Consider the following 22,689-nt stretch of genomic DNA (forward strand, 5'->3'; position numbering starts at 1 on the left):
GAAAAATAGAGCCCCTCCAGTAACAATAGAGCTCCCCAGCAGTCAGCAATATTAGACCCCTCTCTCAACAGTAGATCCATCCTATCAACAATTGACCTCCGAGCAACATAAGATGAACCGCAACAACAATAGATTCCCCCAGCAACAATAGATCCCCCCAGCATTCACTAATATTAGACCCTTCTTTCAACAGTAGATCCATACTTACAACAATTGACTGCCCAGCGACATAAGACCCACCCTCAGCAATAACAGATCCCCCACCAGCATCAATAGACCTCCACAGCACAATAGACACCCCGCAAAAATAGCTACTCTCAGCAACAACAGATCCCCAGCAGCCAGCATATACAGACCCTTGATGCACAACCCAGCATCCCTTGCCATTACATACGATCCTGCTGAAAAAGCCATATATATATATATAGAGAGAGAGAGAGAGAGATAGTAAACTTAAATGTATATTCTTTTAAAAGTTCTCTGTGTAATGTACACAACTTTAATTGCCCTCATGCTATTTTGTATTATTGTTAGTATAGATACCTGATTTCATTAACACATTAACCTCCCTGGCGGTATTCCCGAGTGTAGCTCGGGGTAAAGTTTCAGTACCAAAAGCGGTAACCCCCCCGAGCTACACTCGGGCTTACCATGCAGCGTTGCATAGGGAGTCCCTGCAGCACTTACCTTGTCCTTCGCTCCCGCGATGTGTCCCCTGAAGCGTCCCCGGCCATCTCCTCCGGCCGATGCCGGCATCCGGCTTCCGTGTTCCGGTCCCTGTGACGTCGGGACGTACGGTGGCAAATTTGAAATTTTTTAAAAAATGTCATTTTTTTAAAAATGATTATTACATAGTAAAACATTGCTGTTTCAATGCATTTCACATACATTTTGTCCCGAGTGCTTTGTCCGGCGCCCTGCCTGCATTTTGACTGTTCTTTCTGCCTGGAAACTTAGAAAAGTCCACGGCGTCCAAAAAGCGTCCCTTTAGGTCAAAAGCGGTTTTAGACCGGCTACAGAACAGCGATAGTAAATCAGAACCACTTGCAGAATTGAGTGATAATGATTCGTGGGGGAAATTCCTCATCAGACAATGAAAACGATTCTGCGACAATGAAAACGATGTGCGAACTTGGCGCTATATTTCAAATTTCAGGGTTTTTGGTTTGATTATATTATTGAATTAAATTTATTATTATTATATTATTATTTTTTATGATTATTTATTAAATTATAATTTATGATTTTGTGTTTCAAGTTTTATCATACCCGGGATGTTTACTAGACTCTTGTTCGGACAGATTTCAGTGAGTTATTCCTAAAAATTACAGCCTACAATAAAAAACTACATATTTCCATGCAAAATAATGGTACCGCTTTCAGCACCAAAAATCTGAAATAATCAGACCGCCAGGGAGGTTAAGGAAGGCTCTAAAACCATGTGTACCATTATGAACCAAGAAAGATGATAATATTAGAAAACGTACACCCTATCTCAAGACTAACACCTAATGCACGCAGCAGATGCTTCCTTTGGAGATGAGAGAAGCTAATAAACTCCTAGCTTTGCCATAAAATAAAACTTTACAGTACAGTATCACTTACTCTCTGTCTTATAGCTTTGACTCCGGCTTGTACTTGTCTGCATAAAAACGTCAAGCAAATTAATTATATACAGTATCACCTCTTTTCAATCTCCTTAACTTCATGCACTAGAATGCAGAGACGGCGTGTTCAGCAGGCATGGCAATAAAGGGAATGATTGGTACTCTGTGCAGCAAAAGGACTGTTAGAACGAGGGATGGAAATGCTTGGGGGCTCTTAAATCACAAGTGTATCATTAAGTGATATTGAATAATAATAATGTGTGACCGGCGACTGTAATGTAAGCTCCTCTGCTGCAGAGACCGACGGATCATTGAATGGATTATTGTTCAATATGCAACACTCCAGATTATGTCACAAATCTATATTGCTTTAATTATGGCATGTGTGACTGTGGTGAGTACATTAGGGTGTCAGCTCCTTTTAGGCAGATACTATAGTTGGTTTAAAGCTCTTTGTACCAGGGGCGGACTGACCATTTGGAAACCCAGAGGGGAAATCTTCCAAAGGGGACACTAGTTCTGGTGACCTGGAGGGGACCCCAAGGGATTCCTTTAATTTGCAGAGATTTCCTCTCATTTCTTGTTTGGCCAATGGGACATGAAGTGAAGTTAAATGTCCCCCAATGGGACATGGATGGCAAAAAAAACATTACTCTATCCAAAATGAAAAGAAAGTTTTGCCTTTAGTTACACTTTCAAGCAGCCTTTCTCAACTTTTTAAAAGCAGAGGAACCCTTGAAATAACTTTCCAGTCTCAGGAGACCCCTGCTAAAAATGACCATATCTACAACTCATGATACATTAGTGTGATGATCAGTGGGAAAAATGCCCTGTACCAGGGGCGGACTGACCATTTGGAAACCCGGGCACTGCCCGAGGGCCCGGGGTCAGTAGGGGGCCCCATGAGATGCCCCTGGTACCTTTTTCATAGGCTTTTTTGAGTTTGGGAAAGGACACAGGGGCCCCATGATCCCCTATTGCCTGGGGGCCCCATGAGTTGTCAGTCAGCCCCTGCACTGTACATTATATAAATGTATAATAATGTCCATGTCAATAAATTATTATTATTATTATACAGGATTTATATAGCGCCAGCAGTTTGCGCAGAGCTTTACAAAATTAAGGTAGACATTACAGTTATAATACAATTTGGTACCAGAGGAAACAGAGGGCCCGGCTCATTAGAGCTTACAATCTAGGAGGAAGGGTTGAGTGATACAAAAGGTAATAACTGTGGGGGGATGAGCTGATGGAGGAAATATATAGTGGTTTACTAGGTAGAAACGGGATAGACTTCTTTAAAGAGAAAGGTTTTCAGGGGTTGTCTAAAGGTGGATAGATTGGGAGACAGCTGGAGAGATTGGGAGTTCTATAGGATGGGAGAATCTTGGGAGAAGTCCTGGAGGCGGGCATGAGAAAAGGTGACACGGGAACTAGAGAACAGAAGGTCTTGGGAGGATCGAAGAGAGCTGTTTGGTTGATATTTTGAGACCAGGTTGGTGATGTAGCTGGAGGCAGAGTTGTGGATGGCTTTGTAAGTTGTTGTTAGTATTCTGAATTTTATTCGTTGAGCGAGTGGAAGCCAGTGGGGGGATTGGCAGAGACGGGTGGAGGACACTGATTGGAGGCCAGTGGAGAGATTGGCAGAGAGGGGTAGCAGACACTTAATGGTTAGTAAGGTGGATGAGCCTGGCTGCAGTATTCATGATGGACTGGAGGGGGGATAGCCTATGTAAAGGTATAAAATGAGGAGGGAGTTGCAGTAATCGAGTCAAGAGATAACCAGGGAGTGAATTAGGAGCTTTGTGGTATCATTAGTTAAGAAGGCGCGTATTCTGGAGATGTTGATGAGGTTGAGGCGGCATGATTTGGACAGGGATTGGATGTGGGCCTGAAAGGATTTTTCAGAATCCAGGGTTACACCTAGCCCCTTGGCATGCAGGGATGGGTTGATAGTGGTGCTATTGATCCTGACTGAGAAATCAGGGGAAGAGGCACGTGGGGGAGGAAATATGAGCTCAGTTTTGGGTAGATTGAGTTTTAGGAAGTGGTGTGACATCCAGTCTGATATGTCTGTTAGTAAATCGGTGATACGTGAGGAAACTGATGGGGTGAGCTGAGGACTAGAGAGATAGATTTGTGTGTCATCAGCATAGAAATGGTATTGGAAACCATGGGAAGCTATCAGCTGACCCAAGGAAGAAGTGTAGATCGAGAAAAGAAGAGGTCCAAGGACAGAACCTTAGGGGACCCCAACAGTAAGAGGAGTAGGAGAAGAGGAGGATGTAGAGTTGTAAGTGACACTGAAGGTGCGGTGAGACAGGTAAGATTCAAACCAACGGAGAGTATAGTCACGGAGACCAAGTAAATAGAGTTTTTTGAGGAGGAGGGGATGGTCAACTGTGTCAAAGGCAGCGGAGAGGTCCAAGAGTACGGAATAGTGGCCATTGGTTTTAGCGGGTAGTAAGTCGTTTGTGAGTTTTAGGAGAACAGTTTCTGTGGAGTGTTGTGGGTGAAATCCAGACTGAAGAGGATCGAGAAGGTTATTTTCAATAAGGTGGCAGCTCAGCCGGTTGTAGACTAGACATTCAAGGAGTTTGGAGGCAAAAACGGGAGTAAGGAGATGGGTCTTAGGTTGCCAAGATTGGCGGGGTCCATTGAGGCTTTTTTAAGTATGGAGGTGACTAGCGCATGTTTTAGAGAGTTGGGGAAGATGCCAGTAGAAATAATATTAACCCCTTCACACCTAAGGGTAAAACAAATCTTAATGCCTAAGCACAATTTTGCAATGTTGACATGTGTTAGCAAAACCATCCATATCATCACAACTACTTTGTACATCCAGGTGAATTATACCGCATTTTTTTTTAGGACAAATTGGGCTTTCATTTGGTGGTAAATTGTAATGGATATCTCCTGATTTTTTTTTTATTATCAAAGGAAAACTGTCCCAAAATAGTAAAAAAAAATAATGTTTTTTAAAGTTAGCTGTATATTTCTTGTTACTACCACAACCTACCACCAAAGAAGAACCCAAAATACATTTTCCAGCTCTTGACGATCGCAGCGATACCATATATATGTATGGTATTTGTTATTTGTACCCGTAGTACAGCCCAGAAACAATAGTGCACATTTTGTTTTTCGTTTTCTGTTTACCTAAAACACACTGACACTAACTGACACTAATACCAATTAAAAAAAAATCCTAACCTTTGACCCTTACCTTTTGACCTTGACCTCTGACCCTGACCTTGACCCAAACACTTACTCTGGCACTGAACTAGATCAAATCTTAATCTAGGTATGTTTTCTTTATTTTTTCTTTTATTTTTTAATATTTCTTTTTTTTTTATAGTAAACATTTTTTCCCCCTCTATGCCAGGAGTTAGAGAGATACAATGTATCTCTCTCCTGTATTCATAGAGAGAAAAAAACACAAAGGGGCCGAGCTGTACAGTGACTAATCACTGTGATAGCCAATCAGAGGCTATCACAGCAATCATGTGACCTGGAATTGGGAGTCCCAGGTCCCGATCGTTAGAACGGGACCTGGGACTCTGAGTGACACTCAGCTTTTGTGCTGGGAGTGCACTGTGCGGCATTAGATAACATTAGATATTTCACGAAAACGTAAGCGTGATCATCGCACTATGAAGAGATTTGTGGCTGATTCAGAGCACAGACGGGTTGGTGCAGATAAAGGCACATTGAGGAAGATTTCTGCCAGATCCATGCATTGGATCAAGAGAGCAGCTGCTAAATCCCATTGCATAGCAGCAAACAGATATTTGAAGCTGCTGGTGCCTCTGGAGTCCCACGGACATCAAGGTGTAGAGTCCTCCAGAGTCTTGCAACTGTGCATAAACCTTCTATTCGGCCACCACTAACCAATGCTCACAAGCAGAAATGGCTGCATTGGGCAGAAAAATACATGAAGACTAATTTTCAAACAGTCCTGTTCACTGATGAGTGCCGTGCAACCCCTGATGGTCCAGATGGATGGAGTAGTGGATGGTTGGTGGACGGCCACCCTGTTCCAACAAGGCTGCGACGTCAGCAAGGCGGTGGTGGAGTCATGTTTTGGGCCGGAATCATGGGAACAGAGCTGGTCGGCCCCTTTAGAGCCCCCGAAGGTGTAAAGATGACCTCTGCAAAGTATGTGGAGTTTATGACTGACCACTTTCTTCCCTGGTACAGAAGGAAGAACTATGCTTTCTATAATAAAATCATCTTCATGCATGACAATGCACCATCTCATGCTGCAAAGAATACCTCTGCATCAATGGCTGCTATGGGATAAAAGGAGAGAAAGTCATGGTGTGGCCTCCATCCTCCCCTGACCACAATCCTATTCAGAACCTTTGGAGCATCCTCAAGCAAAAGATCTATGAGGGTGGGGGGCAGTTTACATCCAAACAGCAGCTCTGGGAGGCTATTCTGACATCTTGCAAACAAATTCAAGCAGAAACTGTCCAAAAACTCCCAAGTTCAATGGATGCAAGACTTGTGAAGCTGCTATCAAATAAGGGGTCCTATGTTACAATGTAACGTGACCGGTTCAAATGTTTAAAAAGTTAAAATGTTGTTAAAAGTTTGATTGAAATAGCTTTTGATTTCAGTAAATATGCTGCAAACACAACAAATGACAATTTTCAGTTCTTTACAACCTATAAAGTGTTTTGAAACTTCCTGTGCGGAATAATTTGGAACAAAAATCCTGTTATCATTAGGAGGTTTGTTCAATAAAATGTGAATTGTACTCTTAATAGTTGATAACATGAGAATTCTGCCGACTGATATTTACATCAATTATTTAAGTGAATGAAAAAAATATCATTTGCATAATAATTTGGAACACGGTGTATTTCATATATGTTAAAAAAAGAGCTGAGCATTTGCCAGCACCAAGGGGCTTGGATCAATATTGAGTTTCTCTTTATATAGAAGATTATTGAGCAATAAAATATGGGAAATGGGAAAACATGTTTCTTATTTGTTTTAGTGAATACATTATTAATCCTGACCATTTACTATGAAGACATCTTTGCTTGCTTCAGTTTTCTCACTGTACATATACCAGGCTTAAGCTTTGCCTGCCACAACCCAACTGTAAAGTAATTCCCTAGAAGGTTGTTGTGTATAAAACATTGTGGAAAATCTCTGTACAACTGGGCACCCATTGTTCCTTTTCTATGGAGAAACTACAGAACTACAGAACAGAGTGCCATATATTAAGGAGAAAAGGATAGGGGGAAGTTCTGCAGGGGAGAACTCAGACAGAACTGACAACACTGCTTGGAATTTCAGTGCAGCAGAGGCAGCATTGTCAGTATTGGGAGCTCACTAAACTTCTGGCAGTTTTTTTTTCTCTATTTACAAAAGGCTGTGCATATGAACAAACAGTATGCTTGTATTGCACTTTTTTTTTCGCACATTTTCACTAAGCAACCATTTACGCTTTTCAGCTTGTTTCCCTGTGCCTGACTATATCTGACTATGCCCGATATGCAGAATTCCATTCTTTCTAATTCTCCCTGTTCATACTTATTTTTTTTTTGTTTACAAATGATTTTATTATATAAAAGTAGACTGTAAAACAACAGTACATTTTCATATAAAACTTACAGCAAAAACAAGGCACTTTTGAAAAGTACAAAACAGGAAAGTATATTAATGTAAGAGAGAAAAGGAATAGAAAAAAGTAGATTGCAAGTACATGAAATGTGTAAATGATAAGGTAGGTTAAATGATACATCTTTTAACAGTATATGCCATTCAACTTTCACTGGGAATGTTATTAATCATGCAATAAATGTCTATAATCCCTCCATGACTCCCATTTTTTATCAACTAAGTGCATCTTATCCAGTAGGGTATAATGAATGCAATCCATGAGCATTACAGTATCAATTCTGTGTAAAGCAGAGGTCCTGTCCATACTTATTTGTCCTACACTCTATGCCCTGCACTCAAAAAAGTACAATAGCTTTTTTCTTTCCTTTTCTTTTTTTTTTTTTTTTAATTCAGGCTGTTTAGCCCCATAGACTTGCATGATAGCACCTGTAAACACACAATATGCAAATTTTTAAATGTTTTTTCATCTAAAGAACTCCTATCCTCCTCTAGAACTGCTATCCTTTCCTTACCCAGCCCAGGAAACAAATGCCTGAATCTTGATACATGTGCTAAAAAAGGCTTGCACAAATGCTTGTAAGATGCTTGACGAAATGCTTCAAAATCACTAGGAATATGCTCTGCTTAGACTCTGCTCAGGTGTGAATAAAGAGGAGCCAATGCAACACAAACAAACATACCATATAAAGTATCCTACTACACTACACTCTTATCAGACTCCATGCCAGTGGTGTATCATCTAGAGTGCAGGGCATGTGGGCCCTGAGGGAAGGGGGAAGCCTGCTGTGCACACTGGGAGTTATCCAACTGATCCCCTGTAGCTCCTTTGTTGCTGCTGGCTTCTCTTCCTCTGCCCTCCCATTAGATTAGGGTGCTGCAGGGAAGCCACAGGGGAATTTAACTGTCCAAATAAATCCCTCCTGCTCTTCCGATTCCCTTGTACTGGCATCTCCCTCACCGATCCCCCCAGTGCCCCCTCCCTGCAGCAATGCTATTTGGCTTTCCTCCTCTCCCTCCCACCGGCTTCAGCTACTGCAGGGGGGACCTTAGGGTGAATCAAACTCTCTAAATACATAGTGCTCTGACTCCCATCCTGAAATGTCTCCCACCCTACGCAACACTGATCCCCTGCCCCTTTAGCCCCAGGCTGCTGGTCCGCTTCACCTTCTCTCCCTCCCGTTGGCTGCAGCTGCTGCGGGGGTGAAAGATCAGTGTCAGGATGCCAAGTGGGTGGGAAACATGACAGGAATAAACACAATGAGTGTTCCTGAATGAACACAATGAGTGGTCGATACCGATCTCTCCTGTACTCATTCATCACTGTACAGAGAGATCTATTCATTCATCTACAGTGTAGCTGAGGCTGCAGAGAAAGGGACTATGTCCTCAATCCCTTGCTCTGTTTAAAAAAATAGACATCTACAAAAACTAGTAAAAATCATTAAAAATAACATTGTAAAAAAAAGAAAAAGAAATATTGTAAGACCTTGTGCGAGGCCATGTTTACCCACATGCGGATGCACAGGTATTACATGCATCCCCATGCAGACAGTCCCGTTGATGTCAGTTGGGAAACAAGGATACAGCTCTTGATTTGACATCTATGTGGGTGCGGGTGCATGTCCCTGTCTGCACCCGCTCCCAAACTGATATCATATTGGGAACAGTGACTGTTTCCATGCGGCCGCTGTGTCCCAATTGACATGAAAAGGACTGCCTACATAGGGATGTGCAGAACATCTGTGCATTCCTGTGTGTGAAAACATGGCCATCACACGGGAGTACACTTTAGTATGACCCATGTGAAGGAGGCCATGGTAGGAATTTATCAGGAATTTTGTAAGTTATGCTCTGTTTATAATAATTATTTTAGTGTGTTTTTTGGGAAAACAGTGATTTAGTATACATTTGTACAGTTATTGCAGGGCCTAAAAAAATCAGCTATTGCAGGGATTTTACTGGGGGTCAGTCTGTCCCCCAGTACAGTTCCTCTACGTCAGTATGACTAACAGACTGACCTAGGGACAGACTGACCTGGGAGGATAATACTGGAGGATAGTTTGATCTGGGCTGATTATACTGGTGGGCAGATTGACCTGGGGGGGGGGGATAATACTGGGGGACAGACTGACCTGGAGGGGATTATATTGTGGGGCAGCTTGACCTTGGAAGGGGAAAGTTTCTACTGGGGTACAGACTGATCTTGGGTAGATTACACTGGAAGAGAGATTTACCTGGGGGGGGTGGGGCATTATACTAGGGGACAGATTGACCTAGAGGGGGGAAAGGATTATACTGGGGGACAGATTGATATGGGAGGTTGTGCTGGAGGAAAAACCTTGCTTTATTTAACTACATCCCTTAACCTCCCTGGCGGTATGATTAGTTCAGATTTTTGGTGCTGAAAGCGGTACATTTTTTTGCATGGAAATATGTAGTTTTTTATTGTAGGCTGTAATTTTTAGGAATAACTCACTGAAATCTGTCCGAACAAGAGTCTAGTAAACATCCCGGGTATGATAAAATATGAAACACAAAATCATAAATTATAATTTAATAAATAATCATAAAAAACAATAATATAATAATAATACATTTAATTCAATAATATAATCAAACCAAAAACACTGAAATTTGAAATAGAGCGCCAAGTTTGCACATCACTGAGCAAAGTCGCAAAATCGTTTTCAGTGTCTGATGAGGAATTTCCCCCACGAATCATTATCACTCAATTCTGCAAGTGGTTCTGATTTACTATCGCTGTTCTCTAGCCGGTCTAAAACCGCTTTTGACCTAAAGGGACGCTTTTTGGACGCCATGGACTTTTCTAAGTTTCCAGGCAGAAAGAACAGTCAAAATGCAGACAGGGGACAGGACAAAGCAGTAGGGACAAAATGTATGTGAAATGGTTTGAAACAGCAATGTTTTACTATGTAAAATTCGTTTTGAAAAAAATGAAATTTTTTTAAAATTTTCAAATTTCCCGCCGCCAGCGGCGGTGCCCGTACATCCCGACGTCACAGGGACCGGAACACAGAAGCCGGATGCTGGCATCAGCCGAAGGAGATGGCCGGGGACGCCGCAGGGGACACATCGCGTGAGCGAAGGACAAGGTAAGCTCTGCAGGGACTCCCTATGCAGCGCCGCATGGTAAGCCTGAGTGTAGCTCGTTGGGTTACCGCTTTCAGTACTGAAACTTTACCCCGAGCTACACTCGTGAATACCGCCAGGGAGGTTAAGCCTCTCTCATGATTGGCACAGTTTGGCCACACCCAGTGTTCACCACAGCGCACAGTGTCTAAAGGTGCTCCAGGTCTTTTACAATCCTAGCAACTTCCCTGACACAATGAAAAAACCCTGCCCACACTTCACCATGGTGCTTTAAGAACCCAACTTTTTTCTTTTTATCACGTGATGAAGCCCATCTTATGATCTTGTACACAGGCCCACTGATTTCATAAAATGCCTGGTTATTCTGTACTGCAGCAAAGACTGTTTTCAGCACATCATTTCAGACTTGTTAGAATCCCTGGACTGCATTGCTCCACTATATCAGCAATGTTGGGAAAAATGAATGCTGGGCAGGTTTTATTTCATACGCTTGCAATGGACAGCCCTAATGTGCACCTTTTCCTTGGGTATTAATGATGTGCTGCTTGCCACTTTTTCTTTCTTGCATTGCAGACTTATCTTTCTCATCACATATGAAATTGTGAGATGGGGAAACAGCTCTCATTGTTTGAACACTGTTTGTGTGCAGTAAATTATTGTGTGGAGTAAATTAATGTTTTGACTGACATTCTGCGGTTTAGCCACAAGATGTCACTGTTTTTCTAACACAGGCTCAGACTGCATAGATATTTGTATATTCATGAAGAGGTGGGGTTTTCACAAGGAGTTGAGGAAACAAATAGAGGAGACAGGAGCCATGTTCTGGGGAATGCTGAAAGAAGGGGCCATGTGAGCTGAGAATCTGATGACATCCAGGTGTGGGAGCATCCCTCCGTCGCCAGAGCTGCAGCTGGGTGAAGCTGATGAGATTGCTGCCAGGAAGCTGATAAGATTTCTGCCAGGAAGCTGATGAGAGCAAAGGAACAACGCAGCATACACTGCAATATCGCAGGCCTGTTGGAGAGACATTTGTTCTGTTCTGAGTCACCAGCGGATGTAAAGCAGACCCGGGTCGGTAAGATCGTGCACGCACCTCATTTCAGTGTTGGCGCCTATAGACTGAGTCCAGGCCTATAGTTAGTTAGTTAGGGTCTCTGTTTGTGTCAGGCCACAAGTGTTGTTACTGATTATTGGAAGGACTCCACAACTTAAAGTGACATTTCACATTGGAGAGCTGATAAAATCCTACAAACTCAAGCCAGACTGGCATTTTGCTCAGAAGGAATACTCAGGCATGTGTTACAGGACCAGTTATGGGAGAGGGAATACTGTAGATTTGTGTAAGATTGTAAGCTGTTGTGCTGCACCGCAGGCTAGCCCATACCGTACCCCCATACACTGATTCCTGCTCTGTAGGGTAATAACAGGTAAGGTGTGGCAGCTTAGTTGTGCCCCCCAGTAGGTAAATTACTACACCTTCTACCTTCATCCATCAGGAGGCGCCGTGCTGTGCAGCACAAGGGTCTCAGCCTTTGGGCTGGGTGTATGTAAATTTATTGTATGTTTCCAGCATTTGTGGTTGTGTTTATTTGCCACATCTAAGTAAAATTCTGTTGTGGCAAAAGCTGGTCTTGGAGTTGCTTTCCTCGTTCTTGACTTCACTGTATCCTGGGGAGCCCCCCCCAGTACACAGCTTACAAAATATTAGCAGATTTGGATGTATACTGTGTATCTATGAATGTAAGTTAGGGACCTTAGATTGTACACCCCTTGAGGGTTAGGGACTGATGTGAATGTACAATATATATGTAAAGTGCTGCGTAAAGTGACGGCGCTATACAAGTAGATGTAAAAAATAAAATAAATAAAATAATACTATTAGTACTTCCGGATCTCAGCTAGCACCCATGTCCAGTGGAGCCCATACCGTACACCCATACACTGATTCCTGCACTTTTAGGGTAATAACGTGTAAGGTGTGGCAGATTAGTTGTGCCCCCCAGTAGGTAAATTACTACACCTTCTACCTTCATCCATCAGGAGGCGCCGTGCTGTGCAGCACAAGGGTCTCAGCCTTTAGGCTGGGTGTATGTAAATTTATTGTATGTTTCCAGCATTTGTGGTTGTGTTTATTTGCCACATCCAAGTAAAATTCTGTTGTGGCAAAAGCTGGTGTTGGGGTTGCTTTCCTCGTTCGTGACTTCACTGTATCCTGGGGAGCCCACCCCGGTACACGGCTTACAAAATATTAGTAGATTTGGATGTATACTGTGTATCTATGAATGTAAGTTAGGGACCTTAGATTGTACGCTCCTTGAGGGTTAGGGACTGATGTGAATGAATAGTATATATATGTAAAGCTCTACGTAAAGTGACGGCGCTATACAAGTAGCTGTAAAAAATAAAATAAATAAAATAATACTATTAGTACTTCCGGACCTCAGCTAGCACCCATGTCCAGTGGAGCCCATACCGTACACCCATACACTGATTCCTGCTCTGTAGGGTAATAACAGGTAAGGTGTGGCAGCTTAGTTGTGCCCCCCAGTAGGTAAATTACTTCACTTTCTACCTTCATCCATCAGGTAGGGTGTGGCAGCTTAGTTGTGCCCCCCAGTAGGTAAATTACTTCACTTTCTACCTTCATCCATCAGTTGGGTGTGGCAGCTTAGTTGTGCCCCCCAGTAGGTAAATTACTACACCTTCTACCTTCATCCATCAGGAGGCGCCGTGCTGTGCAGCACAAGGGTCTCAGCCTTTGGGCTGGGTGTATGTAAATTTATTGTATGTTTCCAGCATTTGTGGTTGTGTTTATTTGCCACATCTAAGTAAAATTCTGTTGTGGCAAAAGCTGGTGTTGGGGTTGCTTTCCTCGTTCGTGACTTCACTGTATCCTGGGGAGCCCACCCCGGTACACGGCTTACAAAATATTAACAAACTTGGATGTAAACTGTGTATCTATGAATGTAAGTTAGGGACCCATTTCCAGTTGATCTGGTCTGAAATCTATGGCTGGCAACTGGCTGTTTTTTCCCCAGTACTACATAGAGTGTATACATATCAAGTGTATAACACAATCATGTTATAGAAAGTTCATACTTACAGAACACATCAAAGCAGAAAAGGCTATAAATGTTTGAAGACATATACACACACAGGCAACCAATGCTGCTGTTAAACTTTTATGTGCGTGAGGTGCCACTGATACATACTTAAAAATGTACATTTTAAATCTAAACACAAATGGCAAATATACAAAGACCCTATTGTATAAAGCATAGCCTTTGTAAAGTACATGAATCTTTACAAGCAGCTCCATGAAAACAAGGTTGGAATATTTATAACTTGCTAGTTCTCATGAGGCTTACTTCACTCAGCTTGGTCTGACTCAGTCCTGAAATTACTGCTCATTGGAGAGCCATTTGTATAGTTTTCTAGGGTTTCCAGGAGAATTAAGGTAGTGAGAGCAGCTTGATGAAAGCTCTATATATATTGTTTTAACCTCAGCAGCCTGATTTTAAGGATTCGTGGAAGATAAAGGCAGAGACACAAGAGAAGTAGATGTTTATATTGGGAAGTAAAATACACCAGTTTATGGATTGTCAAAGCTCAGCCGTGGGTTACTTTTTTCATCGTCTCCAGATTTGACTCTTAGAGTATGTGCTACACAACAGACAGTGAAGACAGGGATTTTACACGTTAAACATTTTGTTTGGATCATTAGGTCACTTCTCCCACTCGGAGTGCAGAGACACAAAGGGGCTTATTTACTAAAGCTGGAGAGTCCAAAATCAGACTCCCTTCTGCATAGAAACCAATCAGCTTCTAACCTCAGCTTGTTCAATGAAGCTTTGGCAATGAAACCTGGAAGCTGATTGGTTTCTATGCAGAAGTGAGTCTGATTTTGGACTCTCCAGCTTTAGTAAATAAACCCCAAAGAGTTTGTAAGAAACATGAAGAATGGCCAGTGCTGAATTTCAAGCACGTGCCCTATAAGCCGCTTTTATTGTGTGGCCATTTTTACAGATCTTCTTGAAAAATAGTGCTAAGCAAAGCTGATAGCTATTGCTTTGGCAAAATCTTGGAAAAGCAAACAAAAGCAGTAGGAAAATTAGGGCATAATTGTGGCTTCACCACATAGCTGTTGCAGCAGAAATTTTCAACTCCGAGCTTGGCTGCTCATTCTCAAGGTCAGATTTACATCCCTGGAGATTAACCACTTGCCGCCCAGCCACTGTAGAAATACGGCGGCAGGGCGGCACAGCTGGGCAAAACCACGTTTTAAATAGTGTGTTTTTAAAACAGGTAGTGGGTGTGCGTGAGGCACGCTGCCGCCCTACCTGTCCCGCCGATCACGGCCGCGGATGTCAGTCGCCGGGTCACAACCGGTCATTACCGGCTATGTCCCGGCGATTAGCGGCAATCAGTGACAGAGAGCATAGCTGCAGTAGCTGTGCTTTCTGTCAGTTCCCTGACAGCTCCTGACATGCTGATCGGGACAGAAGAGTTTATCTGTCCCGATCAGCGGCGTTCCCTGCAGTACACACCCCCGCCCCCTAGTAAAACACTCCCCTCACACAGTTAACCCTTTCACTGAATAATAGAGTTAACCCCTTCCTCCCCAGTGCCATTAGTACAGTGTCAGTGTTTTTTTTTTTTTGCACTGATCACTGTATTGGTGTCACTGGGGATGTCAGTGACCCCAAGTCAGTTCCCCCCCAGTGTCAGAATGTCCGCCGCAGTCCCGCCATAAGTCGCTGATCACCACCATAAGTCACTGATCGCCGCCATAAGTCACTGATCGCCGCCATTGTTAGTATAAAAAAAAAAATTAAAAATCCCAGTATCTTTCCCGCCATTTGTAAACGCTATAACTTTCACGTAAACCAATTAATTTACACGTATTGGTTTTTTATAGCAAAGACATGTCGCAGAATGCATTTTGGCAGAAATTTATGACTAAATTTACATTTTTTTTTACTGGACATGTTTTATAGCAAAAAGTCTAAAATATTGTTTTTTTTCCTCAAAATTGTCAGCCTTTTTTTTTATAGCGCAAAAAATAAAAACGCACAGGCGATCAAATACCACCGAAAGAAAGCTCAATTTGTGGGGAAAAAAAGGACGTAAATTTCATTTATGTACTGTATTGCATGACCGCGCAATTGTCCGTTAAACTAGCGCAGCGCTGTATAGCAAAAAAATGGTGTAAATTGCAGTATCTATACCATAGTTTGTAGACGCTATAACTTCACACAAAGCAATCAATATACACTTATTGGGATTTTTTTTACCAAAAACATGGAGCAGAATACATTTTGGCCTAAATTTATAACTAACTTTGAGTTTACTATATATTTTTTATAGCTGAAAGTAAAAAATATAGTTTTTCTTCAAAATTTTTGGTCTTTTTTTGTTTATAGTGTAAAAAACTAAAAAGCGCACAGGTGATCAAATACCACCGAAAGAAAGCTCTATTTGTGTGAAAAAAAGGACGTAAATTTCATTTGGAAGCAGCATTGCATGACCGCGCAATTATCAGTTGAATTAGTGCAGCGCCGAGTAGCAAAGAGAGGCGTGGTCATTAAGGGGTGTAAATCCTCAGGAGGGCAAGTGGTTAAAGGCAGGCAACCTTTAGCCACAGATTTATTACAAAACTTGCACCGTAGTGCTAAGGACATCGTAAGGGACAGAAGAACTGTAGTATAGACCATTTGATCAATTCCTCTCAAAAATTTGTAAGCTGCATCAATGTTGCCGTCTTCAGACTGGAAAATCTTGAAAACAGACATACACAGAAACAAAAGGGTAAAAGGCCTAGTGTATCACCAGATAACATTTTTTTGGAAAAGCAAAAAGTAATGAGTACATAATCACGACATCCAAAAGCTCAACCAGAAATAAAGACCAGACCTTAGTGACGGGGAAACCCTCACAGGGATATGTATCACCATAACCAGTAACTTCACTGAGACTTGTGAGGGGTACCCTGCCATTTGGGTCTGGTCTTTATTGCTGGCTTAGCCTTTGGCTACTGTGAGTTTGCACTTATTACTTTCCTTTTCCAATGTGCATATATGCGTGGGCAAGAAAGGTGGCCTTTAAAGCCCTGCTACCGCACATGAGATCGTGTTCTGAGAGCATGCTCACTTTGCACTCCTAGCACACCGACCAAGTTTTTACTGACAGCTCTCAGTCAGTCCCATGTCGCCTCCTGGACATTAAACCAAAGCTAAGCCCTCCAATTTAACTGTTTTTCAAGACATGTCATGAATGATAACTGTCACAGTTGCTTGTGCGCTAGATGAAATCATGAAGCCATCAAATGGCTGGTGTTAAAGCTGATCACACTTGCAGCACTGTGGTAACTGCAGATAAAACTGAGGCTAACATGACAGCTTTCAGTAAAGAATAGGAGGGCTCAGTGGTCCCTTAAAGTCCACTTAAAGGGCCACTGAGGGGTGGCATTAAAATGGTAGTAAACAGCACTTGCTCACTTGTACCTACAGGTAGGCTTATAAAAAAGCTTACCTGTAGGTACAAGGAAAATCTACTAAATGTGTACCATTTAGGAGATATTCACTACTTCTGCAGCCGGTGATGTCATGAGCACTTCAGAGCGCTGTGTCATCAGAAATGGCCTAAGCCCAGGAACCCAAAAAGAAGACTGGGTGAAGATGGACGCCCTGTCAGCGGTGACAGTGCACCACCGGAAGACTTAGTTGTAGGGTAAGTCTCTCATAATGTGCTGCTACGTGATGCATACTAGCACTTTATAACAATAACTTGCAGGGGAAAGGTTTTTTCTTTGAAACTTTACTACCACTTTAACCTCCTTAGCGGTAATCCCGAGTGTAGCTCGGGGTAAAATTTCAATACCAAGAGTGGTAACCCCGAGCTACACTCGGGCTTACCATGCGGCGTTGCTCAGGGGGTCCCTGCAGCACTTACCTTGTCCTTCGCTCCCACGATGTGTCCCCTGCAGCGTCCCCGGCCATCTCCTCCGGCTGATGCCGGCATCCGGCTTCCGTGTTCCGGTCCCTGTGACGTCGGGACGTACGGCGGGAAATTTGACATTTTTAAAAAATGTCATTTTTGCTGTCATTGCTGTTTCAATACATTTCACATACATTTTTTCCCGAGTGCTTTGTCCGGCGCCCTGCCTGCATTTTGACTGTTCTTTCTGCCTGGAAACTTAGAAAAGTCCATGGCTTCCAAAAAGCGCCCCTTTACGTCAAAAGCGGTTTTAGAACAGCGATAGTAAATCAGAACCACTTGCAGAATTGAGTGATAATGATTCGTGGGGGAAATTCGTCATCAGACACTGAAAACGATTTTGCGACTTTGCTCAGCGATGTGCGAATTTGCCTCTGTATTTCAAATTTCAGTGTTTTTGGTTTGATTATACTATTGAATTAAATTTATTATTATTATATTATTATTTTTTATGATTATTTATTATATTATAATTTATGATTTCGTATTTAAAGTTTTATCCTACCCGGAATGTTTACTAGACTCTTGTTCGGACAGATTTCAGTGAGTTATTCCTAAAAATTACAGCCTACAATAAAAAACTACATATTTCCATGCAAAAAAATGGTACCGCTTTCAGCACAAAAAATTGGATAGAATCATACCGCCGAGGAGGTTAAGGGATTAATATTTCATCAATGTATTAGGATGTTTATGTGAGATTAATGTATTTCTAATGATGATGTATGACTGATATCTGTACAGGGAAAGCTGCTTTTTTTGCCTCTGCTGCCTGTATCCACCTACCTGTATCCACTTGCCTGCTGTGCTTAATAGCAACTGTTGTCCTAGATACTTACTTAATTTTCCCCGGGCCTTGCCCATATCCTTTTGCTTCAAGTTTTCGATAGAAGTTTCTTAACTTGGCTTCAAAATCTCTTCTGTATGGGGAAGGAGCCCTTGCACTAGCACGCTGAAGCCCTAAAGAGAATGAAATATGGCAATATACCATTAGAAATATGCAATGTTGTCACAGTGTTTACAGTAGAATTCATACAGAATGACACTCGTTCCCAAAATAAGTATAGGAGTTACACAGTATAGTTTATGGCTATAAATATAGAACCTAAAAATGAAAATGTGATTGATCAGACCAGACCACGTTCTTCCATTGCCCCGTGGTCCAGTTCTGATGCCTATTGTAGGTGCTTTTGCCTGTGGGCTTGGGTCAGCATGGGCACCCTGACCAGTCTGTGGCTACACAGCATTGTATGCAACTACACAGACTGTGATGTCCATTTTTTCTGTTTTCAACACATCAACTTCAGGGACAACATACTGTGTATATATACTGCATCAGACCCGGGCTGGGACAAAAAATACGCCCAGGCATTTTAGACTGTGCAGCCCCAAGCCTGGGGACCCTTTCCTTGGAACCCGGTGGCGGAATGCAAGGGCCCGATCACAAGAACGACCTTTGCGACCCTGGTAGTTCCGCCACTAGTGTCAGTAGCTTTTTATTTTTTTTATTATTTTTTACAATTTTATATTTTATTATTAAAAAGAGAGAAAGAAAGAAAGAAAAAAGACAGAGGTGGCGAGGGTACAGGAGGGGGGGGGGGGGGGGGGGCAGACCAAGCTTCCAAGCTTTCTCTCTCGACCGGGCGGCACATAGAGGGACCGGTCTGTGCATTTCTCTCCTGCCGCCGCTGATTGCCTGCAGGAGAGGAGGAGAAGTGAGCATTCAGTGGCTGTAGGAGTGAAATACACTCCTTTCCAGGCGGCTCCGGCAAATGCCAGTGTGCACTATGGCCAGTCCGGGCCTGTATTGTATTTTTTTTCAGCTGGCAGAAATCTAATGCTAATTGATAAGATTTCCCACTTTCAATTCAAACTTTACCTGGAGAGTTCTGTGGGGAGGAGCCCGGAGAACAGCGAGGGGAAAAGCTGTATCCCGGGTGGAAGGCTGCCTGTAGTGGGATGTATGACATGATATCTTCTTCAAAAAGGCTGCAAAAAAAAAAATCATAATTTAATTTTCAGTCATGCATATATTTATATTGTGTTTTGCAAGTTTCACATTGATTAAATACCAACTGCCATTTTAAACAACATTTAAAAAGCTTATTAGACTACTATTCACTTGTGCTTAATGGCATGATCTACTGGCATTCTCCAAGTACTCCCTTGAATGAAATACACTGCTCAAAAAAATTAAAGGAACACTTTGAAAACACATCAGATCTCAATAAGGAAAATTTCATGCTGGATATCTATACTGATATTGACTGGGTAATGAGTTAGGAACATAAGGATGCCCCATCGTTTGATGGAAATGAAACTTATCAACCTACAGAGGACTGAATTGAAAGACACCCTGAAAAAGAAAGTGAAAAAATAATGCAGCAGGCTAGTCCAGTAGTTTGCATGGCCCCCACGTGCTTGTATGCATGCCTGACAATGTCGGGGCATGCTCCTAATGAGACGATAGATGGTGTCCTGAGGTATTTCCTCCCAGATCTGGATCATGGCATCACTGATGGCGTTCGATGGACTGAAACATGACATTCCAGAGGTGTTCTGTTGGATTTAAGTCAGGCGAGCATGGGGACCATTCAATGGTATCAATGCCTTCATCCTCCAGGAACTGCCTGCATACTCTCGCCACATGAGGCTGGGCATTGTCATGCACCAGGAGGAATATAGGACCCACTGCACCAGCGTAGGGTCTGACAATGGGTCCAAGAATTTCATCCCAAAACCTAATGGCAGTCAGGGTGCCATTGTCTAGGCTGTAGATATCTGTGCATACCTCCATGGATATGCCTCCCCAAACCATCACTGCCTCACCACCAAAATGGTCATGCTGTATAATATAGGCAAAATAACGTTCTCCACGGATTCTCCAGACCCTTTCACGTCTGTCACATGCTCAGGGTGAACCTGCTCTCATCTGTGAAAAGCACAGGGTGCCAGTGGTGGATCTGCCAATTCTGGTGTTCAATGGTAAATGATAATCGAGCTCTATGGTGCCGGGCAGTGATCACAGGGCTCACTAGAGGATGTCGGGCCCTCAGGTCATCCTCATGATGTCTGTTTCTGATTGTTTGGTCAGAGACATTCACACCAGTGGCCTGCTGGAGGTCATTTTGTAGGGCTCTGGCAGTGCTCATCCTGTTCCTCCTTGCACAAAGGAGCAGATACCGGTTCTGCTGATGGGTTAAGAACATTCTATGGCCCTGTCCAGATCTCCTAGAGTAACTCTCCTGGAATCTCCTCCATGCTCTTGAGACTGTGCTGGGAGACACAGCAAACCTTCTGGCAATGGTAGGTATTGATGTGGCATCCTGGAGGAGTTGGACTGCCTGTGCAACCTCTGTAGGGTCCAGGTAGTGAAACTAACTCTAGCCAAACGCAATACTAGTGAAAAATAGTCAATGAAGAATAGGGAAAAAATGTCAGTGGCCTCCACCTGTAAAACAATTCCTGTTTTGGGGGTCGTCTCATTGTTGCCTATCTATTGCACCTGTTAATTTCATTAATTCATCCTTTAATTTTTTTGAGCAGTGTATAAAGTTTTTTTTATATAATTTTATTTATTATGTTCACAACTAAAAAAATATAAAATTAAAACTCTTTATTTTTTTCTTTCATTTTATTAATTCAGAAAAACATAAGTTGGCCATAGAAAAACGTAAGCTCCCTACACATCGTTCAGTTTTTTCATTCAGCAAGTGGGCTGAATGAATAAAACTGAACCAATTCCCCCATCCACACGTTCAAAGTGAATGGGGGAATTCTCCCCACTGAGCTATTGAATTCTGACAGTGGGTGACTCCTGCCAATTGCCTGTAGCCCTGATTGAGCAGCTTTTATCTGACAGAGTGTTTGAACAGAAGTCAGACGGTGGATCGACTTCTTGTCAACTACAGTGAGCACACATGTACCAAAATCCTGCTGTTCCCTGCTGAAGCTGACACATTTCGATCCATGATCCGGACACCACCCCCCATTGACTTCTACATCACATCCAACAACGCCACCATCAAACCCGCCCCGCAGGCCAGAGTACTTGGTGTCATTCTGGACTCCAACCTATCCTTCCAGCCCCAAGTCCAATCTTTAACAAACTCGTGCAGACTCCACCTGCGCAACATCGCCAAAATCCGCACGTTCCTAACCCCAGAAACCACTAAACAGCTCATCCACTCCCTCATCATATCACGACTCGACTACTGCAACTCCCTCCTCACTGGCCTGCCTCGCCGCTGGCTATCCCCGCTTCAGTCCATCCTGAATACGGCTGCCAGACTCATTCACCTTTCCAAACGCTCCATCTCCGCCACCCCCCTCTGCCAATCCCTCCACTGGCCTCCACTCAGTGTCCTCCACCCCCCTCTGCCAATCCCTCCACTGGCTTCCGATTGCGCAACGGATCAAATTCAAAATCCTAACACTGACGTACAAAGCTGTCCACCATACTGCCCCGAACTACATCACTGACCTAATATCCAAGTACCGCCCAACACGCACACTCCGCTCCTCACAAGACCTCCTTCTCTCTAGTTCTCTGGTCTCCTCCTCCCATGCCTGCCTCCAGGACTTCTCCAGGGTGTCACCCATCCTCTGGAACTCCCTGCCCCAACCCATCAGGTTATCACCTACTCTCCTCTCCTTTAGGCGCACCCTGAAAACCCACCTCTTCAGGGAAGCCTACCCCACCCCCTGCTAACTTGCCGACCTCCTCCACTCTTCCTACCACTCCATCCCCCACAGCTATCTCCTCCTGTGCCACCACCCCCCCCTCCTAGATTGTAAGCTCGAAAGAGCAGGGCCCTCGATCCCCTCATGTTTTGCATTGTATTGGTATTGTTCTGTCACATGTTCTGTCCCCCTTTGTAATGTACAGTGCTGAGCGAACTATTGGCGCTTTTTAAATACTGTATAATAATAATAATAATAATAATGTATGGCCAGCTTTAGATTGTACCCATTAAGAGTCACCTGCTATCTACTAACACAAATATCACCTGCATATTGCTTAGTCCAGGGTTTCTCAACCAGGGTTCCTTCAGAAGTTGCTAGGGGTTCCTTGAGCAATGAGCAATTTCTGCCTCCCAGATAAGTTCCCACTGACACCAATGATCTTTTTAGTTATCTGCAAGGGTGTGATGCTTTCCAATTACCACAAGTGTAAGGCGCATTCTTCCCACTGACCACCACATTAACTATCATGAGTTGTAGATATAGTAATTTTTAGCAGGGGTTCCTGAAACCAGGGGCGGACTGACAACTCATGGGGCCCCCAGGCAATAGGAGATCATGGGGCCCCTGTGTCCTTGCCCAAACTCAAAAAAGC

The 22,689-nt window shown here is 43.1% G+C and overlaps 1 protein-coding gene and 1 long non-coding RNA gene across 3 annotated transcripts in view; one reads left to right on the forward strand and one right to left on the reverse strand.

Moving 5' to 3' along the window:
* Nucleotides 1-22,689, reverse strand: part of HECW1 (HECT, C2 and WW domain containing E3 ubiquitin protein ligase 1) — a 550,087-nt gene that overhangs the window by 57,286 nt on the left and 470,112 nt on the right. For both annotated transcript variants that reach the window (XM_089691201.1, XM_089691202.1), the window contains 2 exons: nucleotides 19,231-19,340; nucleotides 18,191-18,311 (listed from right to left, as the gene is read on the reverse strand). In XM_089691201.1, coding sequence (XP_089547327.1) covers nucleotides 18,191-18,311; nucleotides 19,231-19,340 — 231 coding nt within the window. The remainder of the gene's footprint in view (nucleotides 1-18,190; nucleotides 18,312-19,230; nucleotides 19,341-22,689) is intronic.
* LOC149450971 (uncharacterized) lies at nucleotides 12,822-13,205 on the forward strand. The gene is made up of 2 exons (XR_016315175.1): nucleotides 12,822-12,906; nucleotides 13,044-13,205. It is a non-coding gene; the product is annotated as an uncharacterized LOC149450971 (long non-coding RNA).

This window comes from Staurois parvus, unplaced genomic scaffold (genome assembly GCF_062004578.1).
Source record: "Staurois parvus isolate SC_StPar_1 unplaced genomic scaffold, SC_StPar_1.0 ptg000554l, whole genome shotgun sequence".
Taxonomy (NCBI): Eukaryota; Metazoa; Chordata; class Amphibia; order Anura; family Ranidae; genus Staurois; species Staurois parvus.